General features: G+C 42.1%; 1 protein-coding gene across 1 annotated transcript in view; it reads right to left on the bottom strand.

The window, feature by feature from the left end:
* Positions 1–16,430: 16,430 nt before the first annotated feature.
* The window catches only part of LOC103430958 (ubiquitin-ribosomal protein eL40 fusion protein), a 32,463-nt gene continuing 31,923 nt past the window's right edge, over positions 16,431–16,970 (bottom strand). The window contains exon 3 of the mRNA XM_070812220.1: positions 16,431–16,578. Within this exon, the coding sequence (XP_070668321.1) occupies positions 16,431–16,578 (148 nt within the window). The remainder of the gene's footprint in view (positions 16,579–16,970) is intronic.

The following is a 16,970-nucleotide window of genomic DNA, read 5'->3' on the forward strand; positions in this document are numbered from 1 at the left end:
CTTAGGGGAAGTCTCAGCAATCGGTAGAGCCCCAGAAAGAGAAAGCACCGGAGGGTGGTTATCCGGAGCCTCAGTACTTGACAAAACCCCAGAAGGAGGAGGCATTGGAGGTTCATCATTTGAAGCTTCATTACCAGGTACAGCCCCAGAGGACGAAGGCAATAAATGCCTTTGGAACAAACCCACAAACCGATGATGATCAAGTAAAACCTTACCATCAGATTCCTTCATCTGGTCAAGCTTCCTCTTCATGTTTGTAGCATAGTCATGGGCGAGCCGGTGCAACTGCTTATTCTCATGCTTGAGCCCTCTAATCTCCTGTTTGAGACTCATCACTTCAGCAGCCAATGATTCAACTTGGCGGGTTCTAGCAAATAGGCGTTGGGCCATATTAGACACAGAACCTGCACACTGAACACTAAGAGCCAAAGAGTCCTTAACAGCCAACTCATCAGACCGTTTGGAAAGTAGTCTGTTATCTTTGGGAGTGAGAAGGTTCCTGGCCACCACTGCAGCGGTCATATCATTCTTCATCACAGAATCCCCAACGGTAAGAGGACCAGTAGGGGATATGAAGGATGGGCGCCATATGTTGTCTGGAGAAGGCGTGGCTGTCTCTTCTCCAAGGTTCAAGTCAAAACGACGGTCGGAGGGTCCAGACATTTTCAAATGTGTTGAAGAAGGAAGAGGTCAGACAAATCAAGATCTTAGAAGTGCAAGAAATGAGCTTCTACTGGTAGAGATTCAAGTGTGCTGTGGAACTTAATGCCAGCCTCTATAAAAATCTGCACTCGACGGAGCTTCAGAAATCGAAGAGGCGTTTGCTTTCTCAAAAGCTGGGCTGCTCAGAGACCACGAGGGCCGATCTCAGAAATCGAAGAGGCGTTTGCTTTCTCAAAAGCTGGGCTGCTCAGAGACCACGAGGGCCGATCTCAGAAATCGAAGAAGCACCTGCTTTTGCAGCCTCGTCAGCACCTGTCACATGCACAATCAGCTTTGCGGAAATTACGGGCAATCTGTCGAAGATTTCTGGTGAAGTAGAAAGCACGTGAATCTTACTGTTCAATCATCGCTCTCCATATGCACCATCAACTCTTCGGGTACCACATATAACTTTGTCAAAGATCTCTGACAAAGTTTAGGCACGAGAATTTCGAAGTTCCAGCTACCCTACTATTACCCATAAGGGTAAAGGAACAGCACCACTGCTTGACAACTGGAAAGTCCCTATGTGTGTCGACCTCCGTGTTTTGCGGCAAGACAGGTTGGCAAGAACGTCCAACCTTTACTCACATTCGAGAAAAGACTCTCAACATAATTACTTTCTCAAAAACCGGAGTAGCACCGCTTTCTGAATCTCGAGAGTCAGATCCTCGACGGGATTGCTTGTTCGAAAACCGAAGAGGCACAACTCTCAGAACTTCGAGAGCCAGATTTCCTTAGATAAAGCTTGTCTGTAATCTCCACACGTAATATCAGCTTTCCAGATACCACATACCACTTTTTCAAAGTGCTCTGACAAAATTAAAACACGTGAAGCTGGCAGCTCCCACTACATTGATGTGACCAAGAAGGGTAAAGGAATAGCATTACTACTTGTTATTGGGAAATCCCTATATACATTGACCTCCCTCCTCAACGGACAGGCAAACCTGCAAAAATGCTCAACCCTTTCTCGCATTCGAAAAGGCACCCTCAACATAACCTCTCGAAATACTCAGCTTTATTTCCCCCCGATAATACCTCAGCAAATAAGCCACACCAAGAACAAGAGTATCTCATATCATCAGGGTCGAAAGCAAGAGTATCCCATATCATGCTTTCTCCCTGTCTTTGTCTTTGTCCTTGTCCACACCTGCAGGACAAGGAGAAAGAGAGCAGTCAGTCGGAACCTGAAATCAAACCTCCAATTTGGAACTGACTGCCTGGAGCCTTTGCCTGGTTGCTTACTTAGCATTGCTCTCGAGTACTCATCCTCAACTGCTGTCAAGGTCACGAATTCCACCGGCAAATACCTCATGACAGTTGATCAGATATTGGCTCTTTACACTGAAGCTGCCAAGCGTGGATGAGTCACTATGAAGGAATGTTCTGAAGGACCATTTAAATGCAAAGGTTGCACACCACTTCTGCCATGCAAAAGATTGAAGCAGAAGGTTCAACGGTGAGCTGAAACAGATCACTACAGCACGACACCTTTCCATACCACATTCATTATTCCGTCAACAGCAAAAGTATCCCATATCATCAAGGTCGAACGTACTCTAGATTTGATGGACTTGTTTTGACCCTCAAATTTTTGAGTCGGCCTTATACTCTGAAGGGCACCAGAAAACCCTCCAGCACAGTTCAAGAATAAGCCTGTGGAAAGTTACTTCTTCAAAAGCAAAAGTATCTCATATCATCTCTTATCCATTTGCTTCTCCTTATCCTGGCAGTTGAATGAGAGACAAGGAGAATGAGAACAATCAACCGGAAGCCGACGTCAAACCTCTGATCCTGGGTTGCTTACTTGGAAGTTTGACTGCTTACCTTGTCTGTCACCTCTTTCGGCAGATCTCCTAGCTCGGCGACTTGGGGGACTCCTACTATAGGGTTCGTATCACACTTGACTAAGCCCGAAACTACAACTAAGCTTCAAGTGAAATTGATACATTACCTTGTGCGTCAACATCAACTAAGTACACCATTCCCGGATGGAGGAAAGGTACTTCCAGAGAAGGGCAGATGAAGATCAGACCACACTTCGGTACTTAGAAGTTTCGTGATTACTCAAGGGATTGGATCTTGCAAGTCCCCAACCGAGGAGTTTCCCTCACTCGGGAACTTAGGGGAGCACTGTTTGTACCATACTTGACCAATCCCGAAACTACCGAGCACCGGCCAACGCTATACTGTCAAGGACCCAGAAGAGTTCCCCTCCGACCAGGAGGCCAATCACTACTCGACACGTGTCAAGATTAGAAGCCAATCAGAGCGCAGCACGTGTCAACATCAAGAACCAATCATAACATGACACATGTCAATGTGACAAAGCTACAAGTTTTTCTATAAATAGGGGTCATTCCCCCACAATATTGCCTAATGCCATTTTGTGTGAAATCATTCACAAGAACTCACTAAATTGAGAGCTTGATCCTTTGTACTTGTGTAAGCCCTTCACTACTAATAAGAACTCCTCTACTCCGTGGACGTAGCCAATCTGGGTGAACCACGTACATCCTGTGTTTGCTTCTCTGTCTCTATTCATTTACGTACTTATCCTCACTAGTGACCGAAGCAACCAAGCGAAGGTCATAAAACCTGACACTTTCTGTTGTACCAAAGTCTTCGCTGATTTTGTGCATCAACAAATGTGAATGTTGATGACACCAGATTTGGTCTCCCTTTAATTTAAAATTTTGGTTTACATGATGTTTCAAGTTAATTAATTATGGTCGTGAATCATGCACATTGATGGTGAGGAAATGGATCCATTTTTCTATTATTCTATATAAAAGAAGGTAACATTTGGTCTGAGCTCTCAAGACATGCATCCTTCTAGGGGTGGATTTTTTTGTCAAATTGCCGTGCCAACCGAATTACCAACCATGCCATACCGATTTTGTGTCAAATTTTTTGTACCAATCGGTAATGGTACGGTATTATACCGTACCAAAATTTCATGGTACGGTATTGTACCGTACCAAAATTTCATGGTACGGTATTGGTAATGGATACCATTACCACGATATTACCATACCATACAAAAAATACAATATAATATATAATTTATGAATTATATAATAGATAATTATATAACACATATTTATAATATTCCAATAATTTGAAAAATAAAACCCTACTTATATTAGCATTGTTGTTGGTGACTTTGATCTCTTGAAATTGTGGAAATCAAACACAAAAGAATTCCTAATTCTTTCATAAATAGCCAAAATATCTTTGTAACCCATATTTCTACGGTTGCTAGTGAAAATGCATTTAGCCTATGGAGGAGGGTTGTGGACCCTTTTAGGGTATCATTGACTCCTAAAATAATGGAGGCACTAGTGCGTACTAGTGGTTGGCTTAGGGCAGATGAAGTAAACTTCAACAAGGAACCAACAAAAGATATGCTTCAATTTTACAAGGAAATGGAAGAAAAGAAAACAAGAAAGATATGCTTTAATATTTTTAGTAAATTGGTATTAAATGGTTTTCAACTTTAATTCTTCTTACTACTAATTAATATGTTTTCTTTGTTTGTTATGTAGGCTTGACATAAACTCAATCTTCTACAAGTTCAATGCCTCCTCCAAAAACTTCGACATCTCAAGCTTGAATAACTGATCAATGAATTCTCCTTTTTGAAGTTTACTTCCAATTTTCATTTAGTTTGAAACTTGAATTTCTATTTGGATTGTTAACTTCTATTTGTTTTGGTTCGTAACTTTTATTTGGATTGTAAGCTTAATTTTCATGATGAATCTTGATGCATCATTTAAATTATTATGTGTGTGAATTGTGAATGATGAATAATATATTAATTTAATCTATAATCTATGAGATAAAGGTACAAAAAAAAGTTTTGTCCTTGAATTGGGTTAAAAAAACAAAAAACAGATTTTGTCCCAAAACAAAATGGCAATTACCATTGCCATGCCATGACAACCGAACTTTGGTATACCGAAAATTTGATACGGTAATAGTAATAAATTTTACCAAACCGAAAGTTTAGTACGGTAATTAGTACAAGAGTTTTAGTACGATAACCGTACCGAACCCACCCCTACATCCTTCACCTTTATGCTCTCAAGATATCCATCCTTCACCGCTTCTCAATAGAATATTAGATACAAAGAATAATTTTTTTTTTATATAGTAGATTAGCTAGTATGATACCTTATCTTAAATAAAAAAAACACATTAAATTACAAAAATAGAATATAAATTTTAATAAAAGTACTCTTCAAGGGATTAAATTGAATATGTAATCTAACAAAGTACTCTTCAATGGATTAAATCGAATATGTAAGACCATCTCCAAATGAGATGTCAAATCTTAAGTGGAATGTCATGTAATTAAATTTGAAGGTAAGAACAAGCTCCAACCGACATGTCAATCTTATGTGGATTGACATAAGATTGATACATTAGAAATAATAGATGTCTAGTGATATTCCTCTTTACGTGTAAGTGAGAGGTTTTAGATTCAATTCTCGCCAAAGGCGAATTCGAACTATATTATTGCTAGCCTATTGTGAGGCTCAACCCTTCCTCTCCCATTTAGTGTAGATAATATCGTTTGTTAAAAAAAAAAACGAACAAACTCTCATAATTATTTTTTCATATAATTAATATACACCATGAAATTAATCTAATAGTTTTTCCTCTCTCCTTTTTCTTCCAAATTTTCACTACCGTCTTATTCCAAATTTTCTCTGCATTCCAATCTAGGGTTCAATTTGGTAACGTTGGGCTGAAATGGGCAGTTGCAGGCTTCTTGGGGTTCGATTTCGAGCGGCGCACCCGCGGGTGGTGGTGGGAGCTGCTCTTCTAGTTTGGGCGACAATCTACTTGGTCTTCTTCTTGGGCCTCAACTGCAGAAAACAAACTCGAAGTTTCAGTTGCTTGGAACATAAAGTGATTCCCAGCATACCAATCATTGTCATATACAATTCTATGATCAAATTTCAAATGCAGTAAGTAAACAGCGGCCTTAATACGTCAAAAGAAAAATAAAACTACCTGATTGCTGTGGCCACACTTCTTCTTTCTGCAGTTCACTTCTCTTGGATGAAGACGAGCATAGCACCTAACAAACAAAGGGGATTAGAAAAACTTAGATGTCAGCAGAATAATCTACCGTTCAGATTATCACGTACAAAATCAAGTGTTGAAACAATATGAGGGGAAAAACAATGGGAGGATAACACAACAATACACATCCAACAAAATATCAATCTTGTATAGAGTATTAAGATCAACTACAGGAAAAGCCTAGTTGACAAGGTTGAAACACTAGAAAGCATGAGATTTATCTCAACGTTAAACTCTAAAATAAAAACGAAAACAATCACATCCTGCATTATCTATCAAGTAAACATAATAACAATACGATGTTCCACCCATGAACATCAACTGAAAACTGTTGATCCCAGCTGACACAATGAATGGATGGAAATAAATGTCGAGACAAGCATAACCTCAATACACTTTAACACAGAAAGGAGGGTAAGTAATTGTCTCAACAATGAAGGATGAGCCAAAACCTCAACACAAAGCCAAACTCACAAAAATAAACGGAAAGTTAATTGAACGGAATTTCCTATTGGAAACAATTAGAGTGCAACTTGCTCAGAAAAGAAAAGAACGAAAAACGCCTAGCCATTTGCCACTTGAGAAAAGCCTCATTCATTCAGTCAAATCTCAAAACCAAATTTACTAATATCTTCATCTCTGAAACATAACTCCGCCTATGTAATTTTACATTGCCGGTCCCAAGCCCGGATAAAGGAGGAGGGGGAGGGCGTCAGGTAGTCGACAGCCGGCACTCCATGATCACGTCGAATCCTTATGAAAATGAATCCAGAACAAAATCGCGCTAAAGCTAGGGCGTCACCCGTAAGTGGCGCGCTGTGTGGCCCGAGCACAGTGATAAGTGAGCAAGGGTCGCTGTATCTCCATCGGCACCCGGATGCAGTGTTAAATGAGCAAGGGGGCCGTAAAAACTTCTTTTCGAACGACTCCACTCAAAGTTGTTTGGGAGCATATGCTCCTATCAACTTTACACGGGACACACAAAAGAAGTACTTTGATCCTATTAGACGGGGGAGGGTGAAGAAGCTAGGACAGAAGGGTAGAGTTCAAGAGAGCAAAATGCGTTTAGGAACGTGGAATATAGGAACCTTAACGGGAAAATCTATGGAAGTAGTGGAAGTTATGGTGAGGAGAAGGATAAATATTATGTGCCTACAAGAAACTAAGTGGGTTGGTAGTAAGGCAAAGGATCTAGAAAACTCAGGGTTTAAACTTTGGTATTCGGGCACAAATAGAACGAGAAACGGTGTTGGCATCATCGTGGACAAGACCTTGACACAAGATGTTGTAGATGTCAAGAGGGTAGGAGATCGAATCATGGCAATCAAGATCGTAATAGGACAAGAACTTATCAATGTGATTAGTGCGTACGCACCTCAAGTAGGGTTGGATACGAGTTCGAAGGAGAAATTTTGGGAAGACCTTGGAGACTTGGTGCAAGGAATTGCTCAGACGGAGAAGTTATTTATAGGAGGAGATCTAAATGGACACGTGGGCAGGGAGACAGGCAACTATGGAGGTTTTCATGGTGGCCATGGTTTTGGGGAGAGAAACGAGGATGGGGAAGCTATCTTGGATTTTGCAATGGCATATGATCTCTTCTTAGCCAACACCTTTTTTAAGAAGAGAGAAGAACATGTGATCACCTACAAGAGTGGGTCGTCAAAAACACAAATAGATTTTCTTCTAATGAGGAAAGGGGATCGTATAACTTGTAAGGATTGCAAAGTTATACCAGGAGAGAGCGTGGCTAATCAACATCGCTTGTTGGTGATGGATGTACATATCAAAAGAGGGAGACAAAAGAACAAGACTTGGAAGTGCCCAAGGACTAGATGGTGGAATCTAAAAGAAGAAAAACAAGCCATTTTAAAAGAGAAGGTAATCACCCAATGTGTGTGGGATAGAGAGGGGGAAGCTAGCCAAATGTGGGATTCCATGGCTAGTTGTATCCGAAAAGTAGCAAAAGAGGTATTAGGAGAGTCCAAGGGCTTTGCCCCACACCAAAAGGAATCTTGGTGGTGGAATGAGGAGGTACAAACAAAGGTGAAGGCTAAGAAGGAATGTTGTAAAGCCTTATACAAGGAGATGACCGATGAAAATGGTGAAAGGTATAGAAAAGCGAAGCAAGAGGCGAAGAAAGCGGTCAGAGAAGCTAAGTTAGCGGCTTATGACGATATGTATAAACGACTAGATACCAAAGAAGGAGAGTTGGATATCTATAAACTAGCTAGAGCAAGGGAAAAGAAGACAAGGGACCTAAACCAAGTGAGGTGCATCAAGGATGAGGATGGAAAGGTTCTTGCTACAGAGAACGCGGTTAAAGACAGATGGAGAGGTTATTTTCATAATCTTTTCAATGAAGGACATGAAAGAAGTGCTTCTTTAGGGGAGTTGAGTAACTCAGAAGAGTGTAGAAACTACTCTTTTTATCGTCGAATCCGGAAAGAAGAAGTGGTTGTAGCTTTGAAGAAGATGAAGCATAGAAAAGCAATAGGCCCAGACGATATACCAATCGAAGTGTGGAAAGTTTTGGGAGAGACAGGTATAACATGGCTCACTGACCTTTTCAATAGGATTTTGAAAACGAAGAAGATGCCAAATGAGTGGCGAACGAGCACTTTGGTGCCTATCTACAAGAATAAGGGCGACGTACAAAATTGCATGAACTATAGGGGTATTAAGTTAATGAGTCATACAATGAAGCTCTGGGAGAGAGTCATTGAGCATAGATTGAGGCAAGAGACACGGGTTTCGGACAACCAATTCGGGTTCATGCCAGGGCGCTCAACCATGGAGGCAATCTATCTCTTACGAAGATTGATGGAAAGATATAGAGATGGGAAAAAGGATTTACACATGGTCTTTATAGATTTGGAAAAAGCGTATGATAGGGTCCCAAGAGACATTCTTTGGAGGATCTTAGAGAAGAAAGGAGTACGAGTAGCATATATCCAAGCTATAAAGGATATGTATGAAGGAGCAAAGACTGCCGTAAGAACTCATGAAGGACAAACCGAAAGCTTTCCCATAACTGTAGGATTACATCAAGGCTCATCCTTAAGTCCTTACCTTTTTGCGTTGGTAATGGATGAGTTAACAGGATATATTCAAGATGATATTCCTTGGTGTATGCTTTTCGCAGACGATATAGTGTTGATAGATGAAACTCAGGAAGGGGTAAATGCAAAGCTTAACCTTTGGAGAGAAGTGTTGGAATCTAAAGGTCTTCGCCTAAGCCGATCAAAGACAGAATATATGGAGTGCAAGTTCAGTGCAGATGGAGGCCAAAACGAGTTAGGGGTGAGGATCGGAGATCAAGAAATACCAAAGAGCGACCGTTTTCGTTACTTAGGATCTATCTTGCAAAAGAACGGAGAATTAGATGGAGATCTCAACCATAGAATACAAGCTGGATGGATGAAGTGGAAGAGTGCATCTGGCGTGTTGTGTGACCGCCGTATGCCACTGAAGCTCAAGGGAAAATTTTATAGGACGGCAATAAGGTCGGCGATGCTGTATGGCACAGAATGTTGGGCGGTGAAGCATCAACACGTACACAAAATGGGTGTAGCGGAGATGAGGATGCTTCGTTGGATGTGTGGGCACACGAGAAAGGATAAGATTAGGAATGAGGATATCCGGGGTAAAGTAGGAGTAGCCGAAATTGAAGGAAAGATGAGAGAAAATCGGTTACAGTGGTTTGGACATGTGCAAAGAAGGCCTACTGACGCTCCGATTAGAAGATGCGACTATGGGACAGAGGTTCAGGGCCGAAGAGGTAGAGGAAGACCTAGGAAAACTTTGGAAGAGACTCTAAGAAAAGACTTAGAGTACTTGGATCTAACGAAGGACATGACACAGGACCGAGCACAATGGCGTTCTAAGATTCATATAGCCGATCCCACTCAGTGACTTGGATTTTCCAAGTCTCCAACCGAGAAGTTTTCCTCACTCGAAAAATTAAGGGAACACTACCCCAACCTACATGCTCCACTCAGAAAGCTTCAACATACAAGCTTCAACAAAAGAAAATTCAAAGAACTTAGCGAAGAAGGCTTTGGTGTATTTAACACAATACGTTGAAATGAAGGAAAACTTATTTATTGATATCCCCGATAAGCTACAAATATGTACATATACATGAGTCAAAATAAACAAACAAGATGGAGCCTTCACAAAGGTTGCTTAGGAGAAGTCTCAGCAGTCGGTAGAGCCCCAGAAAGAGAAGGCATCGGAGGGGGATCATTCGGAGCCTCAGTACTGGACAGAACCCTAGAAGGAGGAGGCATCAGAGGTTGATCATTTGGAGCTTCATTACGCGGTACAGCTCCAGAAGACGAAGGCAATAAATGCCTTTGGAACAAACCCACAAATCTCTGATGATCAAGTAAAACCTGACCATCAGTTTCCTTCATCTGGTCAAGCTTCCTCTTCATGTTTGTAGCATAGTCATGTGCGAGCCGGTGCAACTGTTTATTCTCATGCTTGAGCCCTTTAATCTCCTGTTTGAGACTCATCACTTCGGCCGCCAATGATTCAACTTGGCGGGTTCGAGCAAATAGGCGTTGGGCCATATTAGACACAGAACCTGCACACTGAACACTGAGAGCCAGTGAATCCTTAACAGCTAACTCATCAGACCGTTTGGAAAGTAGTCTGTTATCTTTGGGAGTGAGAAGGTTCCTGGCCACCACCGTAGCGGTCATATCATTCTTCATCACGGAATCCCCAACGGTAAGAGGACCAGTAGGGGAGACGAAGGATGGGCGCCATATGTTGTCTGGTGAAGGCGGGGCTGCCTCTTCAACAAGGTTCAAGTCAAAACGACTGTCGGAGGGGCCAGACATTTTCAAAGGTATTGAAGAGAGAAGAGGTCGGACAAATCAAGATCTTAGAAGTGTAAGAATGGAGCTTCTACTGGTGGAGATTCAAGTGTGCTTTGGAACTTAATGCCAGCCCCTATAAAAAGCTGCACTCGACGGAGCTTCAGACATCGAAGAGGCGCCTGCTCAGAAATCGAAGAGGCGTTTGCTTTCTCAAAAGCTGGGCTGCTTAGAGACCACGAGGGTTGATCTCATAAATCGAAGAGGTGTTTGCTTTCTCAAAAGCTGGGCTGCTTAGAGACCACGAGGGTTGATCTCATAAATCGAAGAGGTGTTTGCTTTATCAAAAGTTGGGCTGCTCAAAGACCACGAAAGCCGATCTCAGAAATCGAAGAGACGCTCGCTTCCTCAAAAGCTGGGCTCCTCAGAGACCACGAGGGCCGATCTCAGAAATCGAAGAGGCACCTACTTTTCCAGCCTTGTCAGCACCTGTCACACGCACACTCAGCTTTGCGAAAATTATGGGTATTCTGTCGAAGACTTCTGGGGAAGTAGAAAACACATGAATCTTACTGTCCAATCACCCACTTCCCACACGCAGCAATAGCTCATGGGTACCACAGATAACTTTGCCAAAGTTCTCTGCCAAAGTTGAGCACGTGAAGCTTGCAGCTCCCACTACATCGCTCTGACCAAGAAGGGTAAAAGAATAGCAAAGAAACAGCACTAACAAAGTTTAGACCCATAAATTTTGAAGGTCTAGCTACCATATTATTACCCACAAGGGTAAAGGAACAGTACTACTGTTGGATAATTGGAAAGTCCCTGTGTGTCAACCTCTGTGCCTCGTGGCAAGGTAGACTAGCAAACATGCCCAACCTTTACTCACATTCGAGAAAACACTCCCAATAAGATTGCTTGCTCCAAAATCGAAGAGGCACCGTCCTCCGAATCTCGAGAGCCAGACTCCCAACATGACTACTTTCTCAAAAATCGAAGAGAGGGTAAAGGAACAGTACCATTGCTGGATAATTGGAAAGTCCCTGTGTGTCAACCTCTGTGCATCGTGGCAAGGTAGACTAGCAAACATGCCCAACCTTTACTCACATTCGAGAAAACACTCCCAACAAGATTGCTTGCTCCAAAATCGAAGAGGCACCGCCCTCCGAATCTCGAGAGCCAGACTCCCAACATGATTACTTTCTCAAAAATCAAAGAGACACTGCTCCCCGAATCTCGAGAACCAGACCCCCAGCATGATTGCTTTCTCAAAAATCAAAAAGGCATCGTTCTCCGAATCAATCGAAGAGGCGCTCGCTTTCTCAAAAGCTGGGCTGCTCAGAGACCACGAGGGCCGATCTCAGAAATCGAAGAGGCACCTTCTTTTCTAGCCTTGTCAGCACCTGTCACACGCACACTCAGCTTTGCGGAAATTATGGGCATTCTGTCAAAGACTTCTGGTGAAGTAGAAAGCACATGAATCTTACTGTTCAATCACCCACTTCCCACACGCAACAATAGCTCATGGGTACCACAGATAACTTTGTCAAAGTCTCTGCCAAAGTTGAGCACGTGAAGCTTGCAGCTCCTACTACATCGCTCTGACCAAGAAAGGTAAAAGAATAGCAAAGAAACAGCACTAACAAAGTTTAGACACATAAATTTTGAAGGTCTAGCTACCATATTATTACCCACAAGGGTAAAGGAACAGTACCACTGCTGGATAATTGGAAAGTCCCTGTGTGTCAACCTCCGTGCTTCGTGGCAAGGTAGACTAGCAAACATGCCCAACCTTTACTCACATCCGAGAAAACACTCCCAACAAGATTGCTTACTCCAAAATCGAAGAGGCACCGCCTTCCGAATCTCGAGAGCCAGACTCCCAACATGATTACTTTCTCAAAAATCGAAGAGACACTGCTCCCCGAATCTCGAGAGCCAGACCCCCACCATGATTGCTTTCTCAAAAATCGAAGAAGCATCGTTCTCCGAATCTCGAGAGCCAGATACCACATACCACTTTTTCAAAGTGCTCTGACAGAGTTAAAACATGTGAAGCTGGCAGCTCCCACTACCGTGCTATGACCAAGCAGGGTAAAGGAATAGCATTACTACTTGTTGTTAGGGAGACTCCTATATATGTCGACCTCCATCCCGAACGGACAGGCAGACCTGCAAAAATGCTCAACCCTTCCTCATATCTGAGAGGGCACTCCCAACGAAGCCTTTCGAAATATTCAGCTTTCTTTCCCCCCGATAATACCTCTGCAAACAAGCTATACTAGAGCAAGAATATCTCATATCATCAGAGTTAAAAGCAAGAGTATCCCATATCATGCTTTTTCCCTGTCTTTTCCTTTGGCCTTGTTTTTACCTGCAAGACAAGGAGAAAGAGAGCAATCAGTCAGCACTTGAAATCAAGCTCCCAGCCAGGAACTGACAGCCTGGAACCCTTACCTGATTACTTACCTGGCATTGCTCTCGAGTACTCATCTTCAACATCTTATGTTGCCGGGGAAGATACCGCATCTGCTTGAGGAACAGATAGGGCAAGTGCGAAGGATACAAGGAAGCATGTGGAGACAAGCGTAACAGCACACGTGCCGATCCATCCATTACTCTGTCAAAAGCAAAAGTATCCCATATCAGCAGGGTCGAACGTACTCTAGATTTGATGGACTTGTTTTGACCCTCAAATTCTTCAGTCGGCCTTATACTCTGAAGGAAACCAGAAAACCCTTCAGCTCAGTTCAAGAATAAGCCTGTGGAAAGTTACTTCTTCAAAAGCAAAAGTATCCCATATCATCTCTTCTCATTTTTCTTCTCTTTATCCTTCATGCTGCTGCAAGATGGGGAGAAGGTGAACAATCAGCCGAAGCTCTGATTGCTTACCTTGTCTGTCACCTCTTTCAGCAAATCCCCTAGCTCGGCTACTTGGGGGACTCCTACTACATGGTTTGTATCGCGCTTGACCAAGCCTGAAACTACAAGTAAGCTTCAAGTGAAATTGATACATTACCTTGTGCATCTCCACCAGTTAAAGATACCACTCCTGGATGGAGGAAGAGTACTTCCAGAGAAGCTGCCACATCTACCTATGAGACAGATGAGGCAAGTCAAGAGGATACCACACTCCGATACTTAGAAGTTTCGTGATTACGAGATCATTCTCCCACAATATTTCCTAATGTCATTTGTACTCTAATGTCATTTGTACTAAATCATTCACTTGTACTCACTATAGGAGAGCTTGAACCTATGTACTTGTGTAAACCCTTCACAATTAATGAGAACTCTTCTATTCCGTGGACGTAGCCAATCTGGGTGAACCACGTACATCTTGTGTTTGCTTTCCTATTTCTATCCATTTATATACTTATCCACACTAATGACCGGAGCAATTTAGCGAAGATCACAAAAAGCGACCGTTTTCGCTACCTAGGATCTATCTTACAAGAGAACGGAGAATTAGATGGAGATCTCAACCATAGAATACGAGCTGGATGGATGAAGTGTAAGAGTGCATCCAGCATGTTGTGTGACCGTCGTAGGCCACTGAAGCTCAAGGGAAAATTTTATAAGACGGCAATAAGGCCAGCGATGTTGTATGGCACAGAATGTCGGGCGGTGAAACATCAACACATACACAAAATGGGTGTAGCAGAGATGAGGATGCTTCGTGGGATGTGTGGGCACACGAGAAAGGATAAGATTGAGAATGAGGATATCCGAGGTAAAGTAGGAGTAGCCGAAATTGAAGGAAAGATGAGAGAAAATCGGTTCCGGTGATTTGGACATGTGCAAAGAAGGCCGACTGACGCTCCGGTTCGAAGATGTGACTACGGGACAGAGGTTCAGGGCCGAAGGGGTAGAGGAAGACCTAGGAAAACTTTGGAAGAGACTCTAAGAAAAGGCTTAGAGTACTTGGATCTAACGGAGGACATGACACAAAACCGAGCGCAATGGCGTTCTAGGATTCATATAGCCGACCCCACTTAGTGGGAAAAGGCTTTGTTGTTGTTGTTGTTGTTCATCTCTGAAACATCATTAATTAATATCGTCAATTTATCGCTTAAATTAGGGTCTAGGAACAACATTAAGAAAGTGTTTTTACATAACAAATGCTATACAAACATAACAACAATTAATCAATGTCCATTCAAGAAAATCAACTGAAATTAATTGAGCCCAGCTGACAAAGTTCAGAGAATGGGAATTTATGTCGGGACCAGTACAACCTCAATTGCATTCTATCTGAAATTGAGGCTAAGTATTTGTCCCACTAAATTAACAACAAATTAGAACAAAAAGAAAATATTCACACATTAAGGATAAAAAAAGATAATTACTTTCTGCAAATCATCTTCTCCTGATTGTACTTGCGAGCCAAAACCATGAGAGAAGGCTCGATAATCCCTCTGCAGAGCCTTAGCACGAGATGAAGAGTCAATTCTAAATCAAAACAGAGCAATCAATTCGAATCAGACTCTGCAATGACATACAATTTGTTCGAGCGAAGATTTCTCTGGGGAAGGATCCTCGGACCTCAGCACAGCTCCCCAAAGGATTGGCACTTTGGATGTGTAGTCGAGCTCTGACTTATTGATGTGCTACAAGAAGATGACAAGGTTAGTTTTGAAAGGTGCCTTTGTGGGGCCTTAAGTGTAGGCCTTGAGGCTCGTAATAAAAACTAACTGAGTGCTAAGCGTGCCACTGCTATCTCAGTATAGCAGATGTAGAACAAGAGTGTGTTTAGTCGATTACTTGCACCCTAAGTTAGTCGGACTTCTTGTTATCAAATGATTGTCGTGGATGGGTTAAATCCACATTAAGTTCTTTTTATTGCCTTGTAAACAAGGACTTTTAGTTCATAGTGTTGTATGTTTGAATGAAGGGAGTCCAGATCCCTCTTAAGTCATTTGTTTGATCTTAGATTGCTTTTAATGATAACATTTTCATTAAACTAGCCAGATCCAGATGCAAATAAGACTCTTAAAATAGGAAAACAGGTGGAAATAACTTGAATACATACTGGAGAATGCATTAAGTAATAGATCTACAAATTTAGAGAACAAACAAAGAGCGTTGGGCAAGATTTCACCTTATCTGTCAAGGTTGAACCTCTTGCAGTTACTTCTCTTTGAATTAACAGGGGTTTATATGCTAAAAAGGGATGGATGGTAAACAAGTTTACACAAGGGAATCGATAATACGCCACTAAGGGAGATAGTTGAGCTTTTAAACTAGAGAAAGATAGGCTTTTTAAGGAAATCTGGACAAGAGATAGCTTGTCGCTAAAAAGGACTAAATCTGGGTTGATTTCAGCTTTTGGATGCAAATCTGGCTTAAGAGTAAAGTTTGTGTGTTTGTTTGTTTGATTAGTTGAGTGTTCTTGTCTCTGAGGCATCTTCCTCCTTTTATAGGCAGATTAGCCTGAATGCTGTAACTTTGTTCTTGCCCGAAAGCACTTGGAGGGTAGTGAGTCATTAGCTTTTTACTTGGAATTCCACTAGAATGTGTTCTTTGGCTGGTAGTAAGTTAGTCTTCATCACTTGTCACTTTAATAGTAAGCATGTGGCTTGTATTTGGCTGAGAAAGCTTCAATTTGCCTTTGGGCTTGGTGTTGGGCTTTGGGCAAGTTTCCTTTTAGTTGGCACCCCTGGGCTTTCCTTCATCTAAGTCCAATGTTCAAATATTAACCTAAACACAATCAACTGAAAAATCCCCGAAATTTAAAACCCTAAGAAAAATAAAAAACCGACCTTTCTAGATGTTATAGTCAGTCAGGGTGCGGCCGTCTTCTAGCTACTTGCCGACGAAGATGAGGCGCTGCTGGTCTGGCGAAATGCCCTCCTTGTCCTGGATTTTGGCTTTGACATTGTGGATAGTGTCGCTGCTCTCGACCTTGAGAGTGATGGTCTTCCCAGTTAGGGTTTTCATGAAAATCTGCATCTTTAGGCCTTCTCCAACCTGGGCTAAAACCCAAATTTCTTTTTTTTTCCTCCCAAAACCCAACCCAACCTAAGTGCTAAATAAAACCTAAAACCTAAAACTCAAAAAAAGGCCAACTACCAGCCTGTTTAGGGGCCGATCCCAGCTGGACCCCACCCACGTGGGCATGTCCCCTGCGTGTCAAGCCAAATTCAAACTGGTCGGGTGGCCTAACGGCTACTTTTCTAATCCAACAGCTAGATTTAATTGGACCGTTGGTTAATCCAACGGTCCACGTTCCATTTTTTTACCGTTGGTTAATCCAACGGTCCACGTTCCATTTTTTTGTTTTATATTAATATATTTATTGAATCCAACGGTTTAGATAAAATATGATCAAATCTAACGGTAAAA

Source organism: Malus domestica, chromosome 14 (assembly GCF_042453785.1).
Source record: "Malus domestica chromosome 14, GDT2T_hap1".
Taxonomy (NCBI): domain Eukaryota; kingdom Viridiplantae; phylum Streptophyta; class Magnoliopsida; order Rosales; family Rosaceae; genus Malus; species Malus domestica.